At 53.8% G+C, this 27803-nt stretch overlaps 1 protein-coding gene and 1 long non-coding RNA gene across 2 annotated transcripts in view; one reads left to right on the forward strand and one right to left on the reverse strand.

The window, feature by feature from the left end:
• The window catches only part of LOC105726729 (uncharacterized), a 28874-nt gene extending 14356 nt beyond the window's left edge, over positions 1–14518 (forward strand). Inside the window, exon 2 of the long non-coding RNA XR_010341818.1 lies at positions 12801–14518. This is a non-coding gene — a long non-coding RNA (uncharacterized LOC105726729). The remainder of the gene's footprint in view (positions 1–12800) is intronic.
• On the reverse strand, positions 3356–7264 carry ZNF503 (zinc finger protein 503). Its single transcript, XM_012466292.3, has 2 exons — positions 6617–7264; positions 3356–5895 (listed from the first exon to the last, which is right to left on the reverse strand). Exons 1-2 carry the CDS (start codon positions 6917–6919, stop codon positions 4264–4266), a joined length of 1935 nt encoding a protein of 644 aa, XP_012321715.2. The 5' UTR covers positions 6920–7264; the 3' UTR covers positions 3356–4263.
• Positions 14519–27803: the final 13285 nt, after the last annotated feature.

Genomic DNA, 27803 nt, shown 5'->3' on the forward strand with positions numbered 1-27803 from the left:
TTATGAGTTTTCTGTGTAAGTCCTGTGTGCTAACCGATTGCGCCACTGGAGCTCCAGTTTTATGAGTTTTCTAAAGCACACGAAGTTCATCATCTAGCAGGGCTTTCTCTGCCTTTCCTCACTGCTTAAAGACTGAGCCCACCATTTTTCCTTCTCTTGTCTGCTGTCAGAGCATAATTTTGTGCCACACATAACCAGGTGTGCCAGAGTTAGAGCGGGGAGGTGGCTTCTGTGGAAGTAGGGGTGAAAGTGTGGAAACATGTGAGGGAGGACGTGTGTTGACAGGCATCTGCATTTGTGTTGGTTGTGCTGATCGGGAGGTCCACAGGCTGGTGGCAGATTTCAGAAGCTAGTCCTTCTTTGGTAGCTGTCTCGGAGGAACACCTCCCTGATCTGCATCTGTGCAGAGTCACCCAGCACAAGGACACCAGGGTCACTCAGTGTCACCACCAGAGGGGCAGGTAGGGGGATGAGATTGGATGGTGCGTGAAAGGCCTGGGCTTTATCTGCTGGCCCTGCCACTGGCCTCCAGGACTTAGCCTCGGTTTCTCCACATGTGTCAGGGATGAGTAAAGGGATAAGCAGGCCTTGGCAAGCGGTAGGCGCTAGGAAATAATCAGTGAAGCAGGGAGTGAATGAATACAAGCCTGTGTGGCGACTGTTTCAGCATGGCAGACAAGGTGACGTGTCAGAGCCTCGAAGGTGGTGGTGGGGGCTCCCCAGTCTGGGAAGGGACTGAGTCCTGGGTCAATCCTTAGAACTGGAATAGAGAGCGAGGGGGAAACAAGGGCAGAAGCTGAAGCAGGTGGAGAAGAGCAAGAGAAAAGGAGCGAGGAGCCACAGAAGGGGCCTCCTGAACACCGCCCCCAAAGCCACGCGAAAGTGGAAGCGCGGGGCCTGGGAATGCCCACCCAGCCGGCGGCCCGCGCGCTGGCCAGGGTTCCAGGGCTCCTTCCCGCTCCGCCGGGCTCCGCAGCGCCGCCTGGTGGACACGCGTCGCTCCACCCGGGCTCTAGCCGCCCGCCGGCTCGCGCAGAATCCCGCGGCTGTTCGGGAGAAAGCTGGAGAGAGTCGAGGGGCGCGCCTTGGGGAGGGGCGTTTGTCCCTCTAAGGAGGCTACCACCTCGGCCTGGATGCGCAGCACACACTGGCAACCCACCCTTCACTTACCGCGTGCCCGGGGTGACTCGGAGCCGTCCAACACGTCGGGGAATCCTTTCTGCCCTCACTCCAGCGCCCCAGCGCCGGAATGCTGCTGCCTCTGCGTAGCTGCTACGGGAAGGGCTCTCATCAAACTTTTAAGGGGCTTTGGTTATGGGTTTTGTTGATAAAATACCACGAAGGGGCAAGAAGGCACGAACGTCCCTGGTTCGTCTCCCTGCGGGTCCCAGGCCTGAATCCTAGGGCGGGGGAATGTCTAGGTCCTTCCGGGCGGGCAAGGTGTGGTGGCTCAGGGACCCCTGTCAGAAGACGCGAGGCAAAGAAGTCACAGCTTGTGGGTCGCAGTGGCCAGGAGTGCGTGGCTGCTGCTGGTGAGCGGGTGGCAGACGCCTAGCTTTCAGGTCTCGAGCCGCGGGCACTGGAGCGTAGGACCTCGGCTGCAGCACCGCCACGCGCGCCCGCCCTCCCACCTGTGGGGCGGGGGTTGTCTGTCCGAGAGCCTGGGGCGAGAAGCCCCACGCCGGCCAGGATTCTCGAGGAACCAGGCCCATCCCAGCCTCTCTCGGCCAGCCCAGAGTGGGAGCGGGGCTGCGGCGTCCGAGGACGCTGCGGGCCAGGGGTCCTCCTCGGCGCCAGCTCCGGTTCCCTGGGTCTCGCGACGTCCGGACATTAGGGTCAGGAGTGCGGAGGCGGCGGGGGAGTCAGAATCCCCACCAAGTTAGTTTCAGGAGGCGGCCGGCGCGCTCCCAGCGGCGTCCGGGAGGTCGCTGGGGGTGGCTTTGCGTGCAACCCGGGTAAAGGCCCTGCAGCTGTGAGGCTGGCGCTGAGAGGAGGGTGGAAAATCTCAAAGTCACCAACCCGGGTGCAAATGGCGGCAGGGGCTGCGGGCTGTCGGACGCAGGCCGGAGGCCAAAGACAGACTCTGCACGGTCATGAGTCCCCAGAGGCAACGGGGGCACCTGAGCGCTGAGGGGATCCCGAGACTCGGAGAATCCAGAATGGCCTGACCCCAGGGAGCGGGGAGTTTGGGGTGCGCTCTCAGGGCTGAGACTCCACAGTCCCGGGATCCCGGGAAAGGGCGCTCTGGGCTCAGAGCCCCCAACCAGCCGCAGGACCAGGGCTCGCTCCCAGGCCTGGAGCGTCTGTGACGGGGCGCTGGGTCTCGGGCCTCCTCCCCCGCAAAGCGACTGGGACTCCTCTCTGCGTGCTTCCTTCGGGGCTTCGGATAGCTCCATCCTGCAGCCCAAGTTGGGGAGAAGGGAGCGGCGCGCGCCACAGGGAGCCGCGCCGGGACCTAGACTCCCGCCGCGCTTCTGCCAATCGGAGCCTAGGTGCCCACCTGGTCGCCCCAGAGAGTCCGGGCCCGGGCGCCAGGACGCTCGCGGGGCGGCACTTGGCGGGGCTTTCCGGGTCCCTGGCCGGGCGCGCTCTCCTGCGGCGCGGACTGGAATAGAGCGCCAGCAGCGGAGCCACCCGGACCGGGAAAAGCAGCAGCGGCGCCAGCCTGCCCCGGGTCCCGACTCCGGAGGGAGGAAGGAGCCGGCGGGTGGGGGCGGGGGTGGGGCGAGGATAGGGGTGGCGTTCTGAAGACCCTGGGGAGCCAGAAGAAGAAAATAGGACTGACTCTCCCAGAGGAACCAGAGGGTCCCGGCGCATTCTACCCAGACCCGGGACACAGGTTCCCCCAGCGTCCCCCCGCCTTCCAGTCTAGTCGGCTTGCCCGCGGCGGGCAGAGAAGGCTTGGAAGCCAACACAGGGGCTGCGCGCTGCCGCACGTACCCAAGGCCCCGGCCCTGGCCCAGCCGGCGAGTCCCAGCCTGCTCCACTCTCTGCACAAAACGAAACCCAAACGCCCAAAAAGCTTAGGAGGAAATTTAACAAAAACCCTCTTACTCCCCAGCCCCCTTTCACTTTTAACAAGCCGGCTGCCAAGAGAAAATTGAAACAAAAACGAAATGATAGATAGCGGAGGACACTATCTTTCCAAATGGTGAAATTTCCTTTAAAAATACGTTCCCTAAGGCCAACTTCGCGGCTGGCCGCCCCTTCCGATGCCTTTGCCTCCCAGAAAATCACAACAAAGCGATCGGAAATTCAGCCACGGTCCCGGGAAGGAGCAGCAGTGAGGCCCCGGAACCCACTGCGGCCGAAACTGCCATGCTCTCTTTAACCAAAAAATAAAAAAGATAAGAAGAAGAAGTAAAACCTTTTAATACATCAAATATACGGAATTTTAATCTTTAAAGCGATACATTGTCTATTATTTTAGTACATGACGTAAACCTTGTCCCCTTCTCAGCGGGTGGACTTAAAAATTAAAAATAGTTAAGTGTTCCTTTTAAAGAACAAAATAAGGCAAATGAGGTTTTGGAATAGAATTTTTTCCTTTTTTTTTTTGTTTTCTTCCAGAATACATACAAAAAAATACCCATTCTCTTCGATGGTATACACCTTAAAAATAATTGCAGTTTGAAATCAGAGCTGACAAATTGTGACTTTTTTTTTCATTTTTTGTAACAAACATGCATGTAAATTTGTGTTTCAATCAGACATTAAATAACGTACAATACAATCATAGCAATTTTAAAGTAACATTAAAGAGAAGACCTCTAGTTCTGTGGCGGTTTTGCTTTTATTTATAATCTACAAGGGATGGGAGGGTTTGTTTTCCACAATTTTACCCTCAAGTTTTAAATTGTTTCCCTCCTCCTTTTTACCTACAGAGCTCAAACTAAATAATGCACTTTTGAACCACGGGTCCGCTTGGAGCTAACATAAATAAATACCAGTGTCCACCGATGCAGTCCTCAGATGAACACTTTCTCAATTATTTTTTCCCTCTTTTTCTATAAAAAGTCAAATGATATTTTTTCAACTTTTATAAAGTTTGGGTGGGGAGGTGAGAGGAGGGGAGAAAGGGAGTCCCACCGGGTCTCGGTTGCTGCTGTCGGGTAGATAGATATGGTATATATTTCTTTCCTTTCGTGGCCCGAGTCCTCCCCACGCGCGGGTGTCAGCAGCCTGGGCCATGATCCCGCCCCTCCTTGGGCTCCTCCCTTCCCCCAACTCCTTCCTCTCCCTCGCTAGCCCTCCCGGCCGCCCTCACTGATACCCCAGCGCCGAGGCGGTGGTCAGTCTCTGTCCGTAGAGGGCGTAGGGAGAGTAGTAGGGTCCGGTGGCGGCGGGCACCGGCACAGGGGCACCGGGCGTGGGGAGCGGGCTCTTGGAGTAGGGGTGGTAGCGGCTACTGAGTCCCAGCGCGTGGTGGGGGCTGCGCAGTGCCAGCGTCCCAGGGCTGCCCGGTGCGCCGGAGGTGGGGATGTGCATGTGGCAAGCCATGGCGGCCGCGGCGGCGCTGGCCAGAGAGGACGAGCTGGGGTAGCCCGACAGCAGTTTGTCTGTCCCAGGGAAGGCCGTATGGGTCCGCAAGTGGCTCAGCAGCTCTTCGGACGTGGCGAAGCGCTTGTCGCACGGCCCGTTGGCCGACACCCAGTTGCAGATGTGGGGGAGCGGGTCGTTAGGGAGCATAAAGCCGTAAGGGTAGAGGGGGTGGCCGGCCAGGGAGGGCGGTGTGGCGCCAGCAGCCGCGGCGGCCGTTAGCGAGGAGTGCACACCGTGCAGCGGGTGCGTGGGGTACACCAGCGGGTATCCAGACTTCAGCGCAGCGGCCGCAGCGGCCGGATCGTGTGCGCACGAAGCGCTGGCTGCCGCCGCCCCTGCCAGGTGGCTGGCGCAGTGGTAGCTGAGGCAGTACGGGTCCCGGCACAAACTGGCTGTCATCACCGACGGCGGAGACGCCCCGGCCAAGGGGCTGGAGCCGGCCGGCTTACTGCAGCCCAGAGACCCAGCCGCGGCGGCCGCCAGCTGTGCCCCCACCAGGCTGCCCGGCTTGGTGGGGTCGAGTGCCACGCCATGTGGCAGGAACTGGGGCGGGTAGCCGGCGTAGGCCCCGGCCAGGCTGCCTGGGTAGGTCATGCCCGCGGGAGGCAAAGGAAACACTGTCTGGCCTGGCTTGTAGGGCGAGACGGGCGCCACCAGCCCAGAGCCCAGCACCGAGGAGGAGGTGGGCGCGCTGGGGCCGGAGCCAGAGCTCGAGCCAGATGAACCGCCGCAGTCCGAGCCCAGAGCCTTGCCCCCCGGGCCCCCATCAGGGTGCTGGTTCACGTCCACATTAATCCCACCGCCGCAGCTAATCCGGCCGTGCGCCAGCCCCGTGGGTCCCCCTTCGGCCGAGGTGCCCCCGGCGCCCTTGCCGCCGCCGCCCACGTCGGTGTCTTTCTTGTCGTCCTTGCCCTCCGGGGCACCCCCGGCCGAGGGCAGCATACCTCCTGGCGAGCAGGCCGAGGCGCTGGAGCTCGGGCTGCCTGTCCTGGGCGTGAATGGCTGGCAGGTGGCGCTCGGTACCCGGAATCCCGACTTCTCCGCCGAAACACCCCCGCCGCCGCCGCCGCCCCCGCCGCCGCCGCCGCCTCCACCGCCGCCTCCCGGCTCCTTCTTATCCGAGCCGGGTTTGGAGTACGGCTTGAAACTCGACTTGTCCTCCACGCCGATGTCGCTCAGCTTGAGGGGGCCCGATTTGGCGTCCTTGTCGCCCGCGGCGCTGCCGCCGGCACCGCCCGCGCCGCCCCCGTTGGAGGCGACCGAGGAGAGTTTGGAGGAGGGCGAGGGGTCGGGCTTCCCGATCTGCGAACATGTTTGGGCCAACAGCGCCAGCGGGCTCTTCTTGGCATCGAGCTGCGGGGTCAGATGATCGGAGGGGGGGTCACACAGAGAAAGAAGTAGAAACCCTTTAGAATCTGGCTTCTGGGGTTCAAATGCCTCTCTGCAACAGCCCACGAAGATCTTCCCAGCCCCAAGGAGCAATTCTATGCGGCACCCCTCTTCAACACCCACTCACAAACATTCTCGCCCTTGGGAAAGGCAGCAGATTCCCCCTCCCCCCACCCCTCCCAGCAGCATCTTTCCTGCCCTCTCTGAACGCTAACTGGATTTTTAAAAAGCAAAATGTTTTGGTTTTTGGTTCCTAGACCCACAACTGTACCCCCTCCCCACAAACACTCCCTAATTCTTCAGAGTAAGGGCTTGGACGGCTGGTGCCTCAGAGGCTGTGTGCACACATTGGCTCTTGGCGAGCCGGAGGACGGCGACTTTGGAACCGTATTTCAGACCTCTGCCTGCCTTCAGTGCCGAGTGAGGGGGCCTGGGTCGGGTTAGGGCTTTCATATCAAAAGGAGAAACAAGTATTGGCAGCCTTGCTCCCTAGCATTCACACCCCATTCCACCACCTCCCCCCTTTCCGCCCTAGTTTTGAGGTACGGAAGCAGTAGCCTCGTCCCCCATCCAGGAGCTGAATCACTCCGACCCCCCCACCCCCGCCCAGATCCCGAGAAAAAGAAAGCCTTAGGGTGGCAGCCAGGGTAGTGGTCCCAGCGCGATCCAGACAGAGGGTCCTTACCTCGATAGGGCTGACGGGCGTGGAAGGCAGGGGCTGCAGGTACTCGGGGTGCAAAATGTGGCCAGTCCGTGCCGTCAGCATCTTCAGCACCTTGATTGGCAGGCGGTTGGCCTGGCGCAGGGGGTCAGAGGGGGGCACGGCGTGCACAAAAGGCTTGGTGCTGCCGGCCGGGGACGAGACTGGGCCCGGGCCGGAGCTATTTCCAGAGAGTGCGCTAGTCCAGGCAGGGTCTGCACCGCTGCCGCCGCCGCCGCCGCTGTGCTTACTGCTTCTTAGGGCAGAAAGCGAGGGCGCTGTGCTCATGACCCACCCGCGCGCATGGGAGCAGCGGGGGGGAGGGCTCCGGGAGGCGCGGGGCGGGCTCGGGGCTGCGCGCTCGCCCGGGGAGCAGGAGCAGCAGGAGGAGGAGGAGCTGGCTCGGCGGCCGCGGGCGCCCAGCGCGCCTTCTCGGCGCCTGGAGCCAGACGCGAGTAATCCTGGGTGGCCCGCAGCGGAGCCGTGGCCGGGCTGGGGGAGCCGGCTGGACTGCCGGAGTGCCGGGCGGCTCCCGGTGTCCGCCTCGGGCTGCTCCCCTGCGCTGCGCTCTCGCGGCCCCGCGCCGGCGCTGCGCTCTGCGATGTGAGCTGCTGCGTGTCCAGCCGGGGCTCTGGCGAGGAAACTCACTTCAAAAGCAGCTGCACCGAGGGGGAGATTAAAGCCTTTGCCGCCTTCCAATCAAATGGGAGCCCGAGGTGATTGGAGGGTCAAGGGGATGTGACGCGTCCCGCGCCGCCGCCGCCGCCGCCGCCAGGACTCTCAGAGCTGGTTTTAATGGGCAGCTCCCTCCTCGCCGCCCCCCCTGTGTGTCCCCTCCCTCGATTTCGCTCCGAGGACGAGATGGACATCTATTCTACGTTTGCCATCCGCCGCCTCCCTCTTTTTTCCTCCTCGTCGTTCTTCCTTTCCCCACCTCTAAAATAAACTGAAACCTTCTTTTGGAGGGGGGTGCGCGTGAGGAACAGACTGCGGGGGTGTCCAGAAGGAGCACCGGTGAGAGTGTGGACACTAGCCGGACTGTCAACTCGAGGGGCGCAGGGAATCCACACACCCAGTGTTTTTTCTTCCGCAGTAGTCGAGATCCCGCCCGGCATAGCGCAGCGCGGCCACCAGGGTAAGGCAAGGTGGGGAGCCGGAGCTGGAGGAAGCCCGCCCGCCCGCTCTGATTTCCTGAGATTCTGCGGCGGAGAAACCAGAAACTAGATGGGCAGTCGCAGCGGCGGCGGCTCCACAGCGCGAGGCGCGCTGGGCTCTCCGCCCTTCCCGGCCACGTGACGCCCGGGGACGCGTAGATTGGGGCAGCAGCGGGGGTCACATGTTTCCTCTGTTTCACACTCAGTCTCTCCCCAACCCCCCATTCTTACTCTCCCCTTCCACCCTCTTTTCCTCCTTCCACCCTCTTTTCCTCCCTCCCCCCGTTCTTTGGGCATCTCCACCCCTCCATCAATTGTCAATGTTCCTCGACCGCAATCAATCAGTTATTTGTCAGCTCTTGTCAATCCGCCCGTGATTTATGTCAGCTTTTGTTGCTGATTACAAGGCTGGTGCGACTTGAAGGGAAAAAGGAGAGGGAGAGAGAGATGAAGAGGAAGGAAGAGACCGAGAGGGAATTGGAGGAGGGGAAAAGAGGAGCGGCCTCCTGGGATAAGGGGTGGGGTGGGGGCTCTAAGAAAAAGAATGAAAGAGAGGAAAGAGGCGGTCTGTGTCAGGAAAATGAATAGTGAGAGTAAAGTGCGCAGGTGCGCCCAGAGCGCCGAGAGGGGCGCGCAGGCCTGGAGTGCGCGCCTGCCTTCTCGGTGTCGGAGAGACACCGACCTCTGGGGGCTTCGGTCTCTGGGGGTCGCGGATTCGGGCGCGGCTCCGGGTACCCGAGACTAGCGGGGGCAACGTCTAACACGGGAGATTTCGCGCCACCCCACCCCGCCGCCACTAGTCCCCAGGGGGCGTGTAGCGTGCAGAGGTCAGGCTGCCACCCTCTGTAGTTCCCTAACCCCAAACTCGGAGACTTCTAAGAGCCACATCAGCAATGAACCTCGAGTCCTGGAGGTCAATGGTGGGGTAAACCTCGCCTCAATTCTTTGACTTCGTCAGTCGTAACCAGGGCTGAGAGGCTGCGAAGAAGAGGCCTGGCGGTGGGTGTGTGTGGGGAGAAACGTCTCAGGTTCACTCTTTCCCCCTTCCGACCTTCTCTCATCTCCCGCCCCGCGCTATCCCCGCAGGCTGGGGAGCCAGGGTCACTCGGGGCTGCTCTCTCGAATTTATTCGGAACGTCGCGTCGGAACGACCTGCGCTGGGAGAGCCGGGAGAAGGAGCGAGAGAAGGAGGGGGCGGCTGCCTGTGGGAACGAGGGTTCTTCCAAGGAAGCAGAGCGGGACTGCCGCGTTCCCCTCGATTTGCACCGTCACTCGGGTTTGGAAAGAAGAGGGGAGGCGCTATGTGCGTGCCACCGCGTACCTGGACCTGGGTGCCCAGTGTGTGTATGCATGCCTGTGGCGCTTCGTGAGTTCTCGGGGCTTTGACAGCGTCCAGAGCGGGTTCGAGAGTCCCCTCCAGAAACTCGTAGAAATTAGAGAGGGTGGGTGGGTGAGGAGGACACACCCCTTCCTCGGAACCACTAGGAAGACTTTGAATCTCCCTCCTCCGCTTTTCCGCCCCGGCTCTTCCTTTGTTGTCAAGTCCTTTTGATAAATGGTGGGGCTGGGAGCTCTGGGAGCCGGGAGCCAGTCTGTGCCCGCGAGAGGGGCGGGGGCCGAGCCTGGAAACCTGTTTTCAACCGGCGCGCACCCGGGGCTGAGCTGGGTACGCGCGGGGGTCGGGTCTGGAACCTGCCCTCGGCGTGCTCACTCTCTCCCCTCGGCCCATCTCACTCCCCTCCTCCACCTCACTCCCCTACCCCGCTTCTTTCTCAGTCTCTCACTCCGCACAGGTACCAAGAACTTTCTGGGGTGAGTTTTAGAATTTCCTCCTAGGCATTCTTTTTCCGCGTTTGGATTTTATCCCTTGGCTCTTTAGGCTGGTAAACTTTATAAGATGGTAACTTTACTGACGCTCATTTGGAGAGAAGAGGGGAGTGAGGTGGTGTGTATTTGGGGCCGGTGTTTGTCAGTGTAAGAGCACACCTGCATTCAAGGGAGTTTGTAGTGTCCGTGCGACATCTGAGGAAGGTGAGTCTGCGAGCGGGTGGCGAGGTCTCACGCTGTACAGGTTGTCTGAATGGTCTCCCGGGAGCGAGTCCCAGGTGTGCATTTCGGAGGGCGGGATACTCCTACGCCTGTCCCTGCGGGGCAGCGTGTCTGTGAAGCCGCTCTTATCCTTCGCATGTGTGCGTGTCTGCCTGGTCACTGAGTGCGCGGCCTTTTAGATGTCGACTCAACCAACAACAGTGCTCTCAACGCCGCGAGCCCAGCTTTGGGCCGCTATCGCTGCGGCCTCCCCGCGAGGCCCGGGCACTGAAATTCTGGGGGCTGCGGCAGGGCTGGGGGTGACGCAGCCAAGGGCGTCCCTCCCCAGCCTCGAGACGCAGCTCTGCCCCCTTTCCTCTAATTCCAGCGGCTTTCTTATTACGCTGGCGGCTCAGGGAAGGCAGCCCCAGCACCTGAATCCTGGGGGAGCCGTGGAGTGCCTCCTGCGTCCCTTGGTGTGGCCGCACACGCTTGTGGGGCTGTGCTGTGCTGCGTGGGTGCAGGTCGTGGTCAGCGTGGGTTCACTTCTCTCAAAACTCCACTCCGAGGGTCCGAGCGCTTGGGGGCGCCTGGGGGCCTGTGTGCCCGGGGCTTTTGGGAGGCGCCAGCGTCCGAGCCTGCGCACCTCGCGCTGGAGGCCAAACCCCCGAAGGCCGCGCGGGCCCGGGGGTGGGGAACCATTAATTACCTTGCGCCAGGCCTAATGCCTCCAACCCCTAGCAGCGGTTGGCGTGGATGTCCTGCAGATTTTATTTGCACACAATGGAAATGATTTGTTTTCTCTAAAAAAGGAGTGGACAAGGCAGATATTGGAGGAGGGGGGTGGGAGGAGAAGGAAAGGGAGAGAGCTGAGGAAAAAAGTTTGAAAATGCCTTGAACTATTCACTGTCGAGATGGCTAATCAGTATTGAGGCCGGAGGGCAGGCGGGCCGCCTTTCACCGCCGCTTCCCTTTCATCTCAGGCTCGGCGGAGGCGCTCAATTAAAAGCCTATCAGTTTGTAAGTAAATCAACGCCTATCAGAGTTGTCACATCAAACAAAACGATTATTATTGCAGCCCGCCTCCCCTATTAATCTCCCTCGAAGATAATCCGCCTGACAGGTCAGGCCCGGCGAGCTGGAAAGCCTGGCCCAGAGCGCCCAAACAGTCCAGGACTGGAGAGCGCCCCCGGGGGCCTTCCTACCCCGTCCGGCCCTGCCTCGTGGTCCCTGGGAGGAGGGGACAGAAAGCGCGAGCAGAGACCTCTGCACCCAGGTCCGCCCCACCCAACTGGGAGCAAGGCCTAGAATCGCAGGGCCAGTAGGGGACAGTCCCGCACGGCCCTCGCCGCTGCTCGGGGCTGGGGAGTCGACTGGAGTGTGGAAGCCGTGGCCCCGTCTGGTCCTGGGGTCTTCCTCGGGCTGCGCTCTACTCGGCGCGCCTCTCCTGGCTCTCATTTCTTTTTTATTTCTCCCTTCTCCTTTTTGTTTCCTCTCCGGCGTCTTTTTGGGCTCCCCCATTTCTTTCCTTCATTTCATCTTCCTTTTCCCTTTTCTTATTTGCCAGGGAGTATTTCCCATTCTGGCTCCCTCATCTCGGTGTGCCGTATAAACCATTCGTGCGCAGCCACACTGCCTGGAGTAGGACGTTCTCAGGGCCCGGGTTATTTCTCCCGTGACAGGGTTGCCTCAGAAGTGTGCAGTTCCCAGAAACTCATGGCAAAGTCCATTCTAATCTCTTTCCGAGTAGGGGCTCTGAGGAGCGCTGCGCCTGTTTAAGGGTTGGGTGGGTTTGGAGGGATGAAGAGGAAAAAGAGGGAGAGAGACTGGTAGACAGTTGCCTTATTATGGAATTAATATTTGGCCTTGGAGTTTCAGAGCTGCAATGTTGCCGACCTCGCTGTTGGCGTTGCCTGGGCTTTGCAATTATGTAGAGAAGACTCACCGGACATCCGGGCCTCAGTAGTGACTATGGGGGGGGCGGGGGGGTGCCCGATATTTTATAAGTAAATACACCCAGATAACTGCCTCTGTGGCCTCAAGTTAGTGCCCCAAGAGTTCGGGTGGGGCCTGGCTTCTAGAAGGCGCAAAAATTGTGGCCTTCTTCCCGGTGGCTTCCGGCTTCCTGCTTTGGGATGCCTCAGAATCGAGCCGGATCCGCCTTTTTTTGCACTCTTCCTCCACATCTGTAGACCCAAACGGCCACTGCCGGAGCCAGGTGGAACCAGGATTGAGGTGTAGCTGAAGTGTCTGAGAGGAAAGAGCTGCCCGCGGGAGCCCAGGTCTGCCACCTGATATGCCGGTGCCCCGCGAAGGCTCTCCGCGCCTGTATCTAGGAGAACCCCCAGGGCGCTGCAGTATTGGGCGTCCGGCCGAGCCTCTCGAAGCAGTCACGCCGAGGTCATCCAATAGAGCCCACTTCAACTTGCATGGCACTTGGGGTGCAGGACCCGTGGCCCCCACAGAGGGTTTCCGAAAGCCTCTCCATTTGTCCGCACTCTCCACCACCAACCTTGTAGGAAATTTATTTCTATGCCCAGAAATATTGTTTGGACAGAATGGCTCGGTTATCTTCGAGCCTGCTTTTCTTAAATATATTTATTTCACCTCTGCCGTGCTGCAGATACTTAAAGATCTGTAGATACTGTACCCCTCAGCGATGCAGGACTCACTCTGTTTATAGATAATATTCTCTGGATGGTTATTTGGACATAAGTTCTATCTCCAGCCCAGATGACACCCAAGCAGGGACTGTAAAAGGACACTTGCTCTAGAATTTTTCTGAAATATATGTGCATACACGGAGAATTTAAGGTATTTTTATATTCCTCTCTAGATCTAAATATTCAAATGTGTTAATTATATGCCCCGGAAGCTGGAAGCGATCAGTGGTGTTCATACTGGACGTGGAGCTCTTTGTATAATTTTCATCTCCCTGCACTTACACGTGAATCTCAATCTAATAAATTCAACCTTGTCATTTTTAGAATCGACAGGATTTCTCTGGCTGTCGTTTGCGCTGCATTTATCCGAATACATCCAGCTCACAGGCACCCTGCAGGAAACGGCTCCGGCTCGTGTGTACGCCGACACCTCGGCCCTACGCGGGACTCGAGGTGGCTCCTAGTGCCCGGGCGGCTGCGAGTCCGGCCTCCAAGGGAGGCTGGACAAGTGGCGCCCCCAGGTTGAGCGGCCTCTCGCTGCTTGGCAGTGCCTGGCAGCCCCCACCTCTGCTGGTACTTCGGAAACCCGCTCCGCCAGGTTCGCCCGCGGTGAAAACTGAAAGCAAATTCCCCTACAGGGGTAGTCCAAACTTTCCTCGAGGAAGGCTCTCTCCTGCGCCTGTATCTCGGAGAACCCCCGGGCTCTGCAAGTTAGCAACAGAGATTCTTTGGCGGCTATGGAAGGGACGCGCAGGGTGGGGTGGGGGGCGAAGAGGACACTGGGTGACCGAGCCTGGCCCGGGGCGAAACGCAAGAGAACGTGCCACCTTCCTTATTTCCATGCAATTTCTCCGCCCCAGATGGTAAAAATAGTTTCCAAGCTGCCGCGGACGCCCAGGATATGTTTGCAGAGATCAAACTGGGGAGGAGGCAGCTTTGTAAAAGTTGCAGGAAGATTTGCCCAGAAGCGTCTGCCCGGTGGGGCTCAAGAAAGCTTGGGACCAGCTCCACATTCCTTGAAGCGGAGGCCAAGCCTGGGTAACCCCCTGCCCAGTTCTCTGTCCTCAGTTCTAGCCAGCGCTTAAATAACTTCCCGCCGCCTGCCCTGCAAACTTCCCGGCGCAGCGCCGGCAAGGCCAGGACACAGCTAGGGCTAGCAAAACCCCGCCGCGGCGCACTCAGCCCTAGCCCTGAGAGGCTGCCCGGGGTGGGAGGACCCGTGTGGTTTCCGATCCCACTCGGCTGCCCAGACCCTCAAGGCTGATCCCCTCAACCTCTGGGAGCCGGTGCTTCCCTCTGGTAGCCGCGATCTTGCGGGCCGGCGAGGGCGCAAAGTGCGCGCGCTAGCCCGCGCGGGGACGGCCGCGCGTCTCTCCGCGGGGCCTGTCGCCGGGCCGGCCGCGGCGGGTGAGTGATGAGGGCAGAGAAGGGCGCCCATAAATCGCGGGTGTCAGGGCGAAAAACTCTCTTTATTGTCTGCGTGATGGATGGGCCCGGGGACGAGACACCAAATACTTCGTATCGCCTTTAAATGGGAACACATTTTCCGCGGCCATAATTCATGTTTTTTAAATAGAAAGTTTGAAATGTTGCCTATATTTCACCGGCCGTGACATATTTATGAATCGCTCCCTGCATGCAAATATCATTATTTAAAGCGCCAGGGAGAGCGCGGGGGAGGGGAGGAGGCGCGGTTCCCGGGGCGTGGGGGTGGTGAACCGGGGAAATGTCGGTGGAGGGGGGGCCATCTCCCTAAAGGGCAGAGGGTGAGGTGCGGGGAACAGCCGTATCCGGAAACCAAGCGTGTCCTGGGGCTTCTCTCCCGCCGCCGGACCGCGCACGGCGGCCCCGGGATGTTTTTCGCGGCTTGGGACCGAAGAGAGGCCCCCGGCCCCTGCTGGGAGACCAGGGGGCATTTTTCGTCCCTCTCTGAGGCTGTTATCCCAGCTGAAACCACCTTTTCTAAGAAGAAAGTTTTTTTAAAAAAAGGAATTGAACAAACACAAATAATAATAACCCAACATGTTTCGTGTTCTTTGCCACTGCATCGATTTTATTGATTTTCATTCTGCAAACCTGGGAATGTGCGCGCCCGGTCGGGGAGGCTGTCAAAACCCAGTCGCGGCGGGGACTGGGTGGGGGCAATCCTCCGGCGCCGAGGCCCCGACCCGCCCCCACCCAACCGGCGCACCACCTCCCAGGCACCACAGAGCCTGCGCAAGCCGCCGGGCCATAAATGACCTGGCCCCCAAGCTCCGGGAGCTACAGTCCCGCCCCTCTCTCCCCCCAGTGCCCTGCAGCGCTCCCAGGGTCCGCGTCTGCCCTTCCCAAGCCCCCACTGTCAATACAATCGCTGTAAAAAACAAAAATCTTCTTAAAGCCAGGCACGTGCCGTCGGCCTCTCCCCTGCCCGCCTGGCCCAGGAGGCGCCCACACCTGCGCCCTCACTTGCCGAGACTTTACCTGTGCAGTCCCCCGCGGCGCCGGCAGCCGCGCAGGTAACCGAGAAATGGAAGGGAGGGCTGGGGAGTGGGAGGGACAGAAAGCACTGCCCGACACAGCCAGACTCGCGGACCCGGGGCCTCCTCTCTGGACCGACGCTGGGGCCCTGGCAGAACCAGCTCCGGGAGCCGAACTGCGCCGGGTAGAGCGGGCCGGGGGAGGGGCGAGGGGAACGGGCCTTGGGAGGGAGGGGCGGGCCCGGCGGCACTTCCGCTGGGGGTGGGGCTGCGGGCTGACGCGCGGGGCCCGCCCCTCCGCCGCGCGGGCCCGCCCCTCCAGGCCAGGCGCCACCCCCGCCGCCCCCGGAGACCTCGCGCAGAGCCGGGTTTCGCGGGCGGGCAGAGGGCAACTCCCTTTTCCTCACCTGGGGGTACTCTCTTTTTAAGTCGTGGAAACAGAATATCTACAGACTAGGATCCCAGGCCTAAACTTGCACGTGAGATTTGTTGAAACTTAGGTCATTTGGTAGCCCTGACACCTGCCTGACCCAGGGGGTCCTCACGCTCTCTCTGCGGATGTGACCAGCTGTCCTCTCGGACAGTCGGGAATCCAGTCTGTGCTCACAAGGTCCCACCTGTTTCTGAAAGACCAAAAACAAAAACTGACCCTTTTTGATAGTTCATTTTGTGCCAGGTGCAATTTAGAAACTTTGTATGAAGTATGAATTATGTCATCACCCACAGCGACTCTCTGAGGTAGGTACCATGAATGCCCCATTTCATAGATAAAGAAATTGAGGCACAGAGTGAAGAAATCGGCCTTGCCTCACCCACGTCCCATCCTTATCCTTATCTCTTCTTTTCTTCAGATCTGGGGCATCCCAACCCGTTATTCTGGGGGTATATTGGAGGGACGGGGACTTTTACTTTTCTGATGGGGGAGTACCAGCCTGTTAACCACAGCCATTTACAGCTGAGGCCGGTGCAGAGTGGGGGTGCTCTGCACAGAGGAGAACGATATAAATGGGATGGGGTCACCTCAGCCCCTGGCCAGCTCCCAGCCTAATGGGAAAACCGGACCATTGAGCGTCCCTTGCTGTTTCCCTGTAGTCTAAGCCCAAGCCAGCGTGCTCTTTCTTTAAAAAGCAAATCCAATCATGTTTCTCTTCTGCTTAAAAGCATCCGGGTTTCCATTGTTCTTGAGAACAAGTTGAGCCTGCCTCCCCTGGCTGGCGGGTCTATGCTGGCTCTGCCCCAGCTTGCCTTTCTGCCTTTGTCTGCCTCCACTCTCCCTCACCTTGAACTCCTGCTACCTATGGCTTCCTTTTAGTTCCACAAATGTGCCACGCTACTCCCCACTTCAAGGGCTTTGCTTATGCTTTCCTCTTTCTCTCTGGAATGACCTGTCCTTCTCTTTATCTGGTTTGCTCCTCCTCTTCCTTCAGGTCTCAGCTCACACATCAGTTTTCTGCGTCTTCCCACCTGCGTTACCCTCACTTATAACAGAATTTCCCGTTGCGAGTCTGTCCCCTTCACTGGATGGTAAGCTCCCAGGGGGCAGAAACTAGGGCTGTTCCTTCAGGAAATGAATGAAGAAAGAGCGTTTATATAAACCACCAACTATGATGAACGAATGAAACTGCATTTTTGGGGACCACCAGTAAGTATTCTGTATGGTCTCATATTCCAAGATGTTCTCAATGAGGAAGATAACACAAATCTCATGAAAACATAAATTATTTTGAATGCCCTTATTGTAAATGTCAAGTAAGTGGATGCTGGAGGAGGTTGGAGAAGAGAAATATGTATGGATTACAGCCGTTTATTCAGGGTTTCAAGATGCAAGATGTGTTGGTTGACACAATTTAATGGAAAAATGTGCCCCCTGCAACCATCTCCCAGTATTGAGCATGTATGTCTCAAGGCTCTAGCCTGCACCCCCTTTTCTCTTCCTTTTTTCATATATTATTGCTGTCACAGTTCAGTTCTTATGTTTCTGACTGAACTGCTGCTACAAGAACCTTCAAATTGTCCTGCCCATCCTCTACCTCTCCTGTCTCTAATCCATTATACATACCCCTGCTGGGTTAATTTTCCTGACCACATCATTTCCTTACTCAGAAATCTTCAGTGGCTCCCTATCACACAAGGTAACACTCCACTCTTCATAACCCACTTCCAAACTACTTTTGTAAAGCTTTAAGATGCATTCCAAAATTAGGAAAGAAACGCCTGTTCACCTCAACCAGCAAAACACTCATAAACATTAGTGATCTTCCACACCTCCTCTCCGTTTCTCACCCAGTCTCCCAAGACATCCATTGTTAACGACCTGGGCTATAAGTTCTACCCCTTTCACCATGCTCCATGCTCGTAATAAACTACATTCATATATGTGGAACTATTGCGTTATTGCTTATTTATACAAAAATGATTATATGAGGGGTCTCAGCAACTTGTTCTTTCTTAATAATAAATGGGTCTATAGATATGGAATGAATGTATTCATTTTATAGCTACATAGTATTTCAAATTTCTTTTTACTTTTTAAAAAATGTTTGTATGTATGTATATATGTATGTATGTATTTTAGACAGGGTCTCACTTTGTTGCCCAGGAGTGGAGTGGAGTGCAGTGGCACATACATGGCTCACTGCAGCCTTGACCTTCCAGACTCAAGCAATCTTCCCCACTCAGCCCCTCAAATAGATGGGACTCTAGGCACACACCACCACACCTGGCCAATTTTTCTATTTTTTTGTAGAGACAGGGCTTTTCCCTGTTGCCCTAGCTGGTCTTGAACTCTTGAGTTCAAGGGATCCACCTGCCTTAGCCTCCCAAAGTGTTGGGATTACAGGTGTGAGCCACCATGCCGGCCAGCTACATAGTGGTTCATATGATGTGTATATACTACATTTATTCAACCATTCCCCTTTTGATGGGCACATAGGTTGTTAACAGGTGTTTTTGTTTTTGTTTTTTTGCTAATAAAATTTCTTATGTCTATATCCTTGCAATCAGTGATTTTACTTCTCTAGGATAATTTACCAAAAGTGCAGCTACTTACACATCAGCCAGATTGAATTTCTTTGTTCTCCCCACATGCCCTATGTTTTTCTTCTGTCTCCTCTCTCTGGAAAGGCCTTGTCCTCCATGCTTGTGTGTCTAACTTCCAATCCTGCAATGGCCAAATCTGATACCAGAATTTAGATATATTATCCGATATCCACCTTCCTCCACCTTCATCATTTGAACTCTGTAGTAATGTGCCAGGCCCAGGCAGTGGTTTGCGATTGACATAGGCCAATCATGACAATCCTGTTTTCATCTTTCCCAGCTACCCTTGCATCCTGTAGCTAGGTGGCCATGCAAACTGTTTTGGCAAATGAGGAACAAGTAGAAGAACAGGGGTGGCAAAGCAGGAATTGAGTGTTGAGAAACACTCTATTTTCATGATCAAAGGGGATGATGCTGCTGGTTGGAACCTTCCCTTTCCCCTCCTTCCTTGCATGAGCTTGGACATAATATCTAGAGTCGTAGTCATCTTGTAACCAGAGGGAAAACTCTAGAAAACAGAAGAAAGAGACTTAATCCTGATGTCATTGGGACACTGAGCCATCACCAACAATCCTCCTTCTCCAAAACTTTCATTTTGTTAGAAAAATAAAATCTCTATTTGTTTAAGCCAGTGATATTGGGGATTTTTATAATTGTAGCCAGACATATTCTTCACCTTCTTTAGCAAGTATTATTGCCAATGGTGTACTTCCATTGAAATACCACTACAATGATCCAAAACAGTTTTAGAAACATATTAGAGTCTTGCTTTCAGGTGTAGTTTTTGAAATAGCCTCAGAAGCAGGCAAACATTCTTAAGGGATGCCTTTGGTATTTTAGAATGGCCCAAAGATACTTGGAGGCAAGTGTAGTAATACCTTTAACCTTCAGTGCTACAGTACACTGTTGCATGGTGGACATTTAACTTTTTCCTACTTATGTGGTTGCCTAACAGCTGAATCTCCTTCCTTGTTGGAAATCAGGGCCTGCTTCCAATTACCGAAGTGGAAGAGGCCACATCCTCCTTCTCTCTGCCCCGCACCAATGGATGCTCCTTACCTGGGTCTCAGACTCAAGAGATGAGCAGAGGATTGGGTAGTTTGGAGACTTCTCCACAGCAGCAGTGAGCCCAGTGTAATGGCATTAACTAGGAGGGGCAGAGAGGGAAGTCACTGCCATGTGTGCTGTGATAATGGCAACCACTCAGGCAATGACCTAACTAGGCTGGTATGGTAGCATGGCCAACGGCATTTTCATTTCCCAGCCACTGACAGTTACTGTTCACTTCCCAAGCCTAGGTCTCCAGTCTTCCCACTGATTCTGTGAACTTCCTGATATCCTTCTGATACATTCCTTTTCTGCTTAAGTAAATCAGAGCTAGTTCTGGTCACTCACAACCAACAACGTCAACTGATTTGCCATAGCCTGGCTCTTCAGGTGGCTTCTAAACAGGCCCAATGGTGATTACTTCTTAGTTGTGTCTGTGGGTTCCTGTGATGGGTTCTTGTGTGGGACCCCAGCACCACACAGCCTGGCTGAATATCAACCCTGCCAGGTAATGACTTCAGCCGAAAAACTGACCAATGCAGTAAAGAGAAGCAATTGTGTCAGCTTTGAGTGAGAGAATCACACTTGGTTTTATTGAGTGCCTACTGTGTCCTCGACACAATTCTAGGTAGCTTACATTACCTTACCTCTTACCAAAGCCTGGTGAGAAAAGAATTTTTATCTCCATCTGGTTTGAGAATGTTCAGATTTTTTTTCCCTTCTAGTCCTTCCCTCCCACAAGCCTGGATGACACCCAATATGTCTGATTGAGGCTTCTAAGGCATCAAAGGACTGTCAAGATTGACCACTGTAGCTAAAAATCAACTCTGCTGCTTCTTAGCAGAGCTTAAGAGCTTAAGAAACTGGTACCTTGGGGTGCTCAAAAATGTTTGTGGAATGCAATCAATGGCACAGAAACATCTCCAGGGGACATTTCCTTGGGAAAGTGGTAGCCTGAAGCAATTGGGGTCTTGTGTGAGTGTAGGGGGAGCACCAGGGAAGAGGTAGGTTTTCCATATTCACTGCACTGCACTTTCCCAAACCTTGACCTTGGCCAATATGCTTCATGTCTCTGGGCTTAGTGTTTCTTTCTTCTTTTCCTGTCTCTATCCCTACTTCTTCCCTTTGTTTCCTCTCACCTTTTCCATTAATCAAGGCATTAACAAGGGCACAAATGGTGCCATCTTACTTGTATTTCCTACATAGTCTACCATATACATCAACTGCATTCAATAAATATAGGTTAGGCCAGGTGTGGTGGCTCACAGCTGTTATCCCAGCACTTTGGGAGGCTGAGGTGGGAAGATGGCTTGAGTTCAAGAGTTTGAGACCAGCTTGAGCAACATAGTGAGACCCCATCTCTACAAAAAAATTAAAAAATTAGCCGGGAGTGGTGATGCATGCCTTTAGTCCCAGCTTCTCGGAGGCTGAGGTGGGAAGACACCTTGAGCCCAGGAGATGGAGGCTACAGTGACCTGTGAGAGTGCCACTGCACTCCAGCTGGGGAGACAGAGCAAGACCCCATTTCAAAAAAAATTAATATTTAGGTTGATAAATACATTTTTTAAGATTTTACTTTCTTAGTCCCCACCTTTGTAACTGAGCATGCTGCCCTGCAGTGACTCCTACCAGCTCTTTGACCATATTCTAATATTCACCACATTTTACTTGAAGAGCCAAAGCCCTTGTCAGGGCACTCAGATAGTGTTAACTGATTCTCTATTTGAAATGGGAGCTGCACAAGCATTTATGGAATGAACAAATGAGTTACTTCCTGCAGAACCCAAGTGTGAAAGGAGTTAGTAAACATGCAGAATGAGGCTAGCAATCACGGGAACCAAATGTAGATTAGCCCAAAATGTCACAAAGATAAAAAGCTGGGGCAGAAGGACTTTTTAGGAAGGATGGCATTCCATCTTCCCTGAAATGCTTCTGCCTCAACCTCAGTTCTCCTCAGCACCCATCTGAAATCCTCTACCATATCTCCCCACCAGTCCTACCTTCCCAAACACTGCTTTGATTGGATCGCACATTGCTCCAAAGCCTCGTGGACAACTCATTTTCTACAAAAAGCATTGCATGTACCTTAGCTCTCCAATTTTTTCTATTTTGAGATGGAATGTCACCTACTCTGTTGCCCAGGCTGGAATTCAGTGGCACAACCTTGGCTCACTGCACCTTCTGCCTCCCAGGTTTAAGCGATTCTTATGCCTCAACCTTCCAAGTAGCTGGGATTACAGGCACTTGCCAGCACGCATGGTTAATTTTTGTATTTTCAGTAGAGACAGGGTTTCACCATGTTGCCCTGGCTGATCTTGAACTCTTTGCCTCAAGTGATCCACCCACCTCGGCCTCTCAAAGTGCTGGGATTACAGGCACGAACCACTGCACCCAGCCCCTCTCCTTCAATCTTACTGTCAAAGATTGCTTTCCACTGTCACTGAGGACCAGCCATCCATCCAGCCTGGAATCTTCCCCCTGCACCAACACACCCTTCTCTGTCCCATCTGTCCTCATGAGGCTCCCTCCTGTACCATCCAATTCAGTACGCAGCACCACCCTGCCCCACCCTCCATCCGAGTCGAGCGAGTAGAGCGAGTAGAGCGAGTAGAGCGTGGTGGGCTCTGGGGGCCGACTGCTAGAGTCCAAGGAACAGCACTACCACACTCACTAGATGTGTGGGCCGGGGCAAGCTTCTTCACCTCTCTGAAATTTCAGTTTCCTCTTCTGCCAGATGAAAGTAATAATGGTCTCTTCTTCATGTGGTTGATGGGTAAGTTAAATGAGACAATGCGTGTGCCTGGTGCAGAGAGGGTGCTCAAACAGAGTCCTAAGGTGTCATTATTATTAACCCCTGTGTTCTTTCTTACCTCAGGATCCCTAGAGTGCTTGCTGTTTGTGCCACTCATCTGGCACTTAATTATCTACTAATTGATAAAATCTTTTATTAGCTATTTAAATTCTTATTGTTTAGCTTTTTGTATATATGTGTGTGTTTAACTTTCCAATTAGATCTTAAGCTCCTCCAGGGCTGAACCAGATGCCTTCTTTATACTCTCAACACAGGCTAGCAGAGAGCTGAGTAAAAAGCAGGCACTAATTAATGAACCCTTATTAAAATGGGTAATAAAACATTCAATGCCTGTATAGTTTTTTCACAACCAGGATCTCCCTTAATCCTTGCAACAATCCTATAAGGTGTATGTTGTTATCCCCATTTTACAGATGAGGAAAGTGAGGTTCACAGAGAGAGAGTCACTTACTCAACCAAAAGTAAGGGCTGTTTGTGGCCTCACAACAGCTTCCTTCAGCTTTCAGAAATCCTGGCAATGCCTCCCTATCATGCTCTAATGACCAAAACACATCTTCTCTGCTAACCTGGCTAAGCATCCCTGACACCTCTGACATTCTTTCCATGTGCTCATGGGAAGAGATGTTGAGGATATATCATTAGATGGAAAAAGCTGGTTATGAAAGAGCAGGGGTGCACACCCACCCACAGTAAATACATATCACCTAGAAAGCTGGCTGCAAGGGTGTCTATGGGACTGCTGGTTGTCTTAGGGGGTGGGGTCATGGGTGATTTTAACTTTTCTTGCTCACCTGTAGTTTCTACTGCAAAATTCATACATTTATGAATTGAGGGAAAAAAATACAAGTTTTGTTTGCTTAGTTGTTTAACAGAGACAATGATGTAAGCCTCCTAGTTGCCTTTTACTAACAAATGCTCCTAGTGGAGGCAACCTCTTTCCTCTCCCTTCCTCCCTCCTCACTCTGAGCGAGGTGGGCAGAGACCCATCACTGGCACTTATTAGTCACAGGTTTGAAATGCAGGGGTGGGTTGGGGAGGTAAAAGTGATTGGTGTGGGGTGGGAATTTGGGGATTCTTTTATCCCTTGCATCTCAAAGGCTGACAGGCTCTTGAGGGGTGGAAATGACTGGTAATTAGTGAACCTTCTCTGGAATATACACGAAAGACACACTTCACAGTCTCCATGACCTCTGCAGCCCGGTGAGGCTTTGTTATGTAGATGCTCTTAATTGGGTGAGTCACGTACTGCAAACAGCTTCAGGAGAGAGCACTGTGGGCTGTTTCAGGGAAGCTTCCTACCAGGGCTTCTAACTCAGGAACTGGGGGTGCTGACAGCAATGGCCTCCAGGTAACTCCACTCCCACCCCCATAGAAGTGAGAAGTGGTCCCCACGATTGGAAGTCAGCACAGTAAGCTTTTAGGGCATCTTTAGTCTGAAGAGTGTTAACTGGTGGCCTTCATCCTCCTCCTCCCTCTCTCCATCACCCTTTTCTTCCTTTCGGTAATATCGATTATCGATTCTGGGCAAGGCTGGGAATATTTTGAGATATAAACTAGGTTCCCTAGTTTATATCTCAAAATATTGGGAAGTAAGGAACAGATATGCATGGACATAACACCACCCAACAGCAGGCATCCATGTCAGACCCACAGAAGATACATTAAAATGACATTTCAGATCCCGGAGCAGTCACCGAAGGCCAGACCATTAGGGAAAGTCTGTCCACAGGGAGAGCAGGACTTGGAAGGGGTTCTGGGGAGAGAGATTCCCAGGAATCGGAGACTTTACAAACAAAAGCATCTTCAGGTCACTGTCACACCCAAAGTTGTGGCCCCCAGCACCCTAAAGCGTGCTGCAGACGTCCAAGGCACAGAGTGCAGTGTGGGAATGACTCACCGGTGCTTAGGCAGGCTGTTGGTCCTAGAGTTCCATCTGCTGCTTTCCCCAGAGGAGGACATGATGCATGAAGACTTTAAAATGCATCATGTCCCAAACGGAACTTATCTTGTGGTATTTTGGTAAATGACAGCATCTAAGCTCCTTCATCCTTTGCTCCCAAACAGGCATTATTAAGTCAAGACAGTTGGGCAGCAATCTCTTTGCAATCATCCCCTCCTGTCCCCTTGCATCCCTATTGCTATGCTCTCTCTTCAGGCCCTTGCCACCCTTTCCACTTTTAGAGCCTGTGAGGACATTTTCCTACTCTCCCCCTTCTCAGCCATCCTCTCCCAAACTGTCAGACTGATTGCTCTAAAATGCCGATGGGATTAATTTTACTCCCATTGTCCTCAAAGTGAGACCTGCTCAGTTCTTTCCTTTTTGGCCCCTTCCTGCCTCTTTTGCTGTCCACATCGCCAAGGTGACCAGTGACCCACATGTTGTTAAATCCAAAGTTAATTCTCAGTCCTCCATTTACTTGGCCTTAACCAGCACTGGACGCAGTTGATCACGCCATCTTCCTTTTAGTCAGTCCTTCACATTGTGTTTATAACATTTTCAAACATATGAAAAAACGTAAAGAATAGGACAACGAATGCCCAATACCCTTCACCTCAACTCACCAGCTGGCAACGCTTTGCCACATTGGTTCTCCCTCTCCTCCCCACCCTCCCACACACAATTTTTAAGAACCATTTGAAAGCTGTGGGCTTCTTGATATCTACTCCTGATTTTTGCGTGTCCTAGGGAAAAGGATATTCACTTACGAAACCACAAGACAACTAGCACAACGAAGAAAAGCAATGTTAATTCAATATCGTCAGTAATATCAAACGGTTCACATGTAAATGTTCCCAGTTGTCCCTAACATGTCTTTTTAGCTGTCCCTCCCCCAGTTCCAGTGTTCAGTAAAGGAGCAGGCATTTTACTTGGTTGTCATGTCTCCTTGGTCCATTTTATCTACAGCTGTTCTCCCAGCCTTTTTTTTTCTTTCATTGTATTATTTTGGATAGTCTAAAGCCATTGCTTCATAAAATATTCCACTTTCTAGATTTGTCTGTTTCTTCACCCGTGGATTCTGGTTAAACTTTTTATGGCAAGAACAGCATGCAGGTGGTGTGTACTTCCCATCAAAACCACATCAGAGGCTCATGATGTGAGGTCGTATCACCTTTGGAGATGCTGTCTGAGCTTTTGGTTAGGGGTGTGACCCTAGATCTCTCCATTGCAGAGGTATATTTTCTCCTTTGTAAATTCTCATTTGTCTGTGTCCTGTGGGCTGACACTTCGTGTTTATTTTTATTTATTTATTTATTTTCAGATGGAGTCTCACTCTGTCATCCAGGCTGGAGTGCAGTGGCGTGATCTTGGCTCACTGCAACGTTCGCCTCCCAGATTCAAGTGATTCTCCTGCCTCAGCCTCCTGAGTAGCTGGGATTACAGGTGTGTGCCACCATGCCTGGCTAACTTTTGTATTTTTAGTAGAGACAGGGTTTCATCATGTCGGCCAGGCTGGTGTCAAACTCCTGACCTCAAGTGATCCACCTGCTTCGGCCTCCCAAAGTGCTGGGATTACCTGGCCTACGAAGTGATACTTTAGAAACCATTCAAATATCCTATTCATTCCATGCTTTCAACATCCCCTGGTGATCCTTGGCAACATAGTTTGTCACCTTGGGAACCCTGTTTTTTCTGATCACTTTCGTTTCTTGGCTCCTAGGCCCTAACTCGCCTTTGGGTCTTCCTTTCCTCTCCAGTTGCTCCTTCTCAGTCTCTTTGTTATTCTTCCATTTTCTCTGACCTCTAACTGTTGGAGGGTTCTAGAGCTCAGTCTTCAGATCTTTTTCATTCTGTCGTGTGGCTTTATATGACACCTGAAAGCTGAAGACTCCCAAATTTCTAACTCTAGTCCAGATCTGTCTCTTGAACTCCACACTCATGTATCCAATTTCCTTCTTGTCAGTTACACTTATAAGCCTCAAAACCAAGGCAGGCGCAGTGGCTCATGCCTGTAATCCCAGCACTTTGGGAGGTTGAGGCTGGAGGATCACTTGAGCTCAGGATTTTGATGTGACAGTGAGCTCTGATTGCACCACTACACTCCAGCCTGGGTGGCAGCAAAACTCTGTCTCTAAAACCCAGCCAACTGAAAATAAACATCAAAATCATCTCAGGCTGGGCACGGTGGCTCACACCTGTAATCCCAGCATTTTAGGAGGCCGACACGGGCAGATTGTCTGAACTTGGGAGTTCGAAACCAGCGTGGGCAACATGGAGAAACCCTGTTTCTACTAAAAATACAAAAAATTAGCCAGGTGTGGTGGCAGGTGCCTGTAATCCCAGCTACTTGGGAAGCTGAGGCAGGAGAATTGCTTGAACCTGGGAGGCGGAGGTTGTAGTGAGCCAAGATCTCACCACTGCACTCCAGCCTGGGTGAGAGTATGAGACTCTGTCTCAAAAAAAAAAAAAAAAATCTCAAACTTATCAGGACTAAAAATGACCCCTGATGCTCTTTACCCTCCAATATTTTCACCCATTTCAATCTATTTATTTAAAAAATATTTGTTGGGCTGGGAATAGCGGCTCAGGCTGTAATCCCAACACTTCGGGAGGCCAAGGCGAGCGGATTGCTTGAGCTCAGGAGTTCCAGACTGGCCTGGGCAACATGGTGAAACCCTGTCTCTATAAAAAATACAAAACTTAGCTGGGCATGGTGGTGTGTACCTGTGGTCTTAGCTACTTGGGAGGCTGAAGTTAGAGGATCACTTAAGCCTGGGGGCCAGAGGTTGCAGTGAGCCAAGATCTCACCACTGTACTCCGGGCTGGGGGACAGAGCCAGACCCTGTCTCTGTCAAACAAAACAAAACACAACAAAAAATAAGAACAAACTATTTGTTGAATGCCTACAATCTGCCTGACATGAATCTACACTTTGGGAACAGAGTGGAGAAAAAAACAAACAAACAGAAATTCCACCCTGTGGAGCTTACTTTCAGTAGGGGAATAGAAAATAAATAATTAAATAGAGAGAACAATACATCAGGGAAGGGGGACGGGAGTGCCACGGTGGACAGGGTGATTAGGGAAGAGCCCACTGAGGAAGTAAGATGAAGCTAAGACGTCAAGAAGTGAGGGATGGAGAGGCGGGGCGCGGTGGCTCACACCTGTAATCCCAGTACTTTGGGAAGCCGAGGCGGGCGGATCATGAGGCAGGAGATTGAGACCATCCTGGCCAACGTGGTGAAACCCCGTCTGTACTAAAAATACAAAAGTTAGCTGGGCATGTGCTGTGGAGAACAATACAGCAGGGAAGGGGACAGGAATGCCGGGTACACAGGGCGATCAGGGTAGGCCCCACTGAGAAAGTAAGATGAAGCTGAGATCTGCAAGAAGGTCTCACACACCTGTAATCCCAGCTTCTCGGGAGGCTGAGGCAGAAGAATCACTTGAACCTGGGAGGCGGAGGTTGCAGTGAGCCGAGATCGCGCCACTGCACTCCAGCCTGGCGACAGAGTGAGTCTGGCTGCTCAGGCAAACACTTTGGAGCTACCCTTGACTATTGGTTCTTTACACTTTCCATGTCCATCCAATCCATCAGAAAATTCTGTTGATGCCATCTTCAAAATATATCCAGGCACTGCTCATAGTCCGCAGAATTCCTGTGACTACCTGCTGTCTGGCCTTCCCAGCCTCTGTCTTCCCTTCTCCATGATCTGTTCCCAACACAGCAGCCAGAGCAGTCTTTACAAAATGTGGGTCAGAGCAGGCCCATCCTCTGCTCAGGGCCCCCCACTCAGCCAGGAGTGCTCACGCCTGTAATCCCAGCACTTTGGGAGGCCGAGGTGGGTGGATCCCTTGAGCTCAGGAGTTTGAGACCAGCCTGGGCAACATGGCAAAACCTCAGCTCCACAAAAGATTAAAAAAGAAATTAGCCAGGTGTAGTGATGCACGCCTGTAGTCCCAGGTCCTCTGGTGGCTGAGGTGGGAGAATTGCTTGAGCCTGGGAGGTTGAGGCTGCAGTGAGCCAGGAT

This window comes from Aotus nancymaae, unplaced genomic scaffold, assembly GCF_030222135.1.
Source record: "Aotus nancymaae isolate 86718 unplaced genomic scaffold, 86718_ANA_hifiasm-v0.15.2.pri h1tg000010l, whole genome shotgun sequence".
Taxonomy (NCBI): Eukaryota; Metazoa; Chordata; class Mammalia; order Primates; family Aotidae; genus Aotus; species Aotus nancymaae.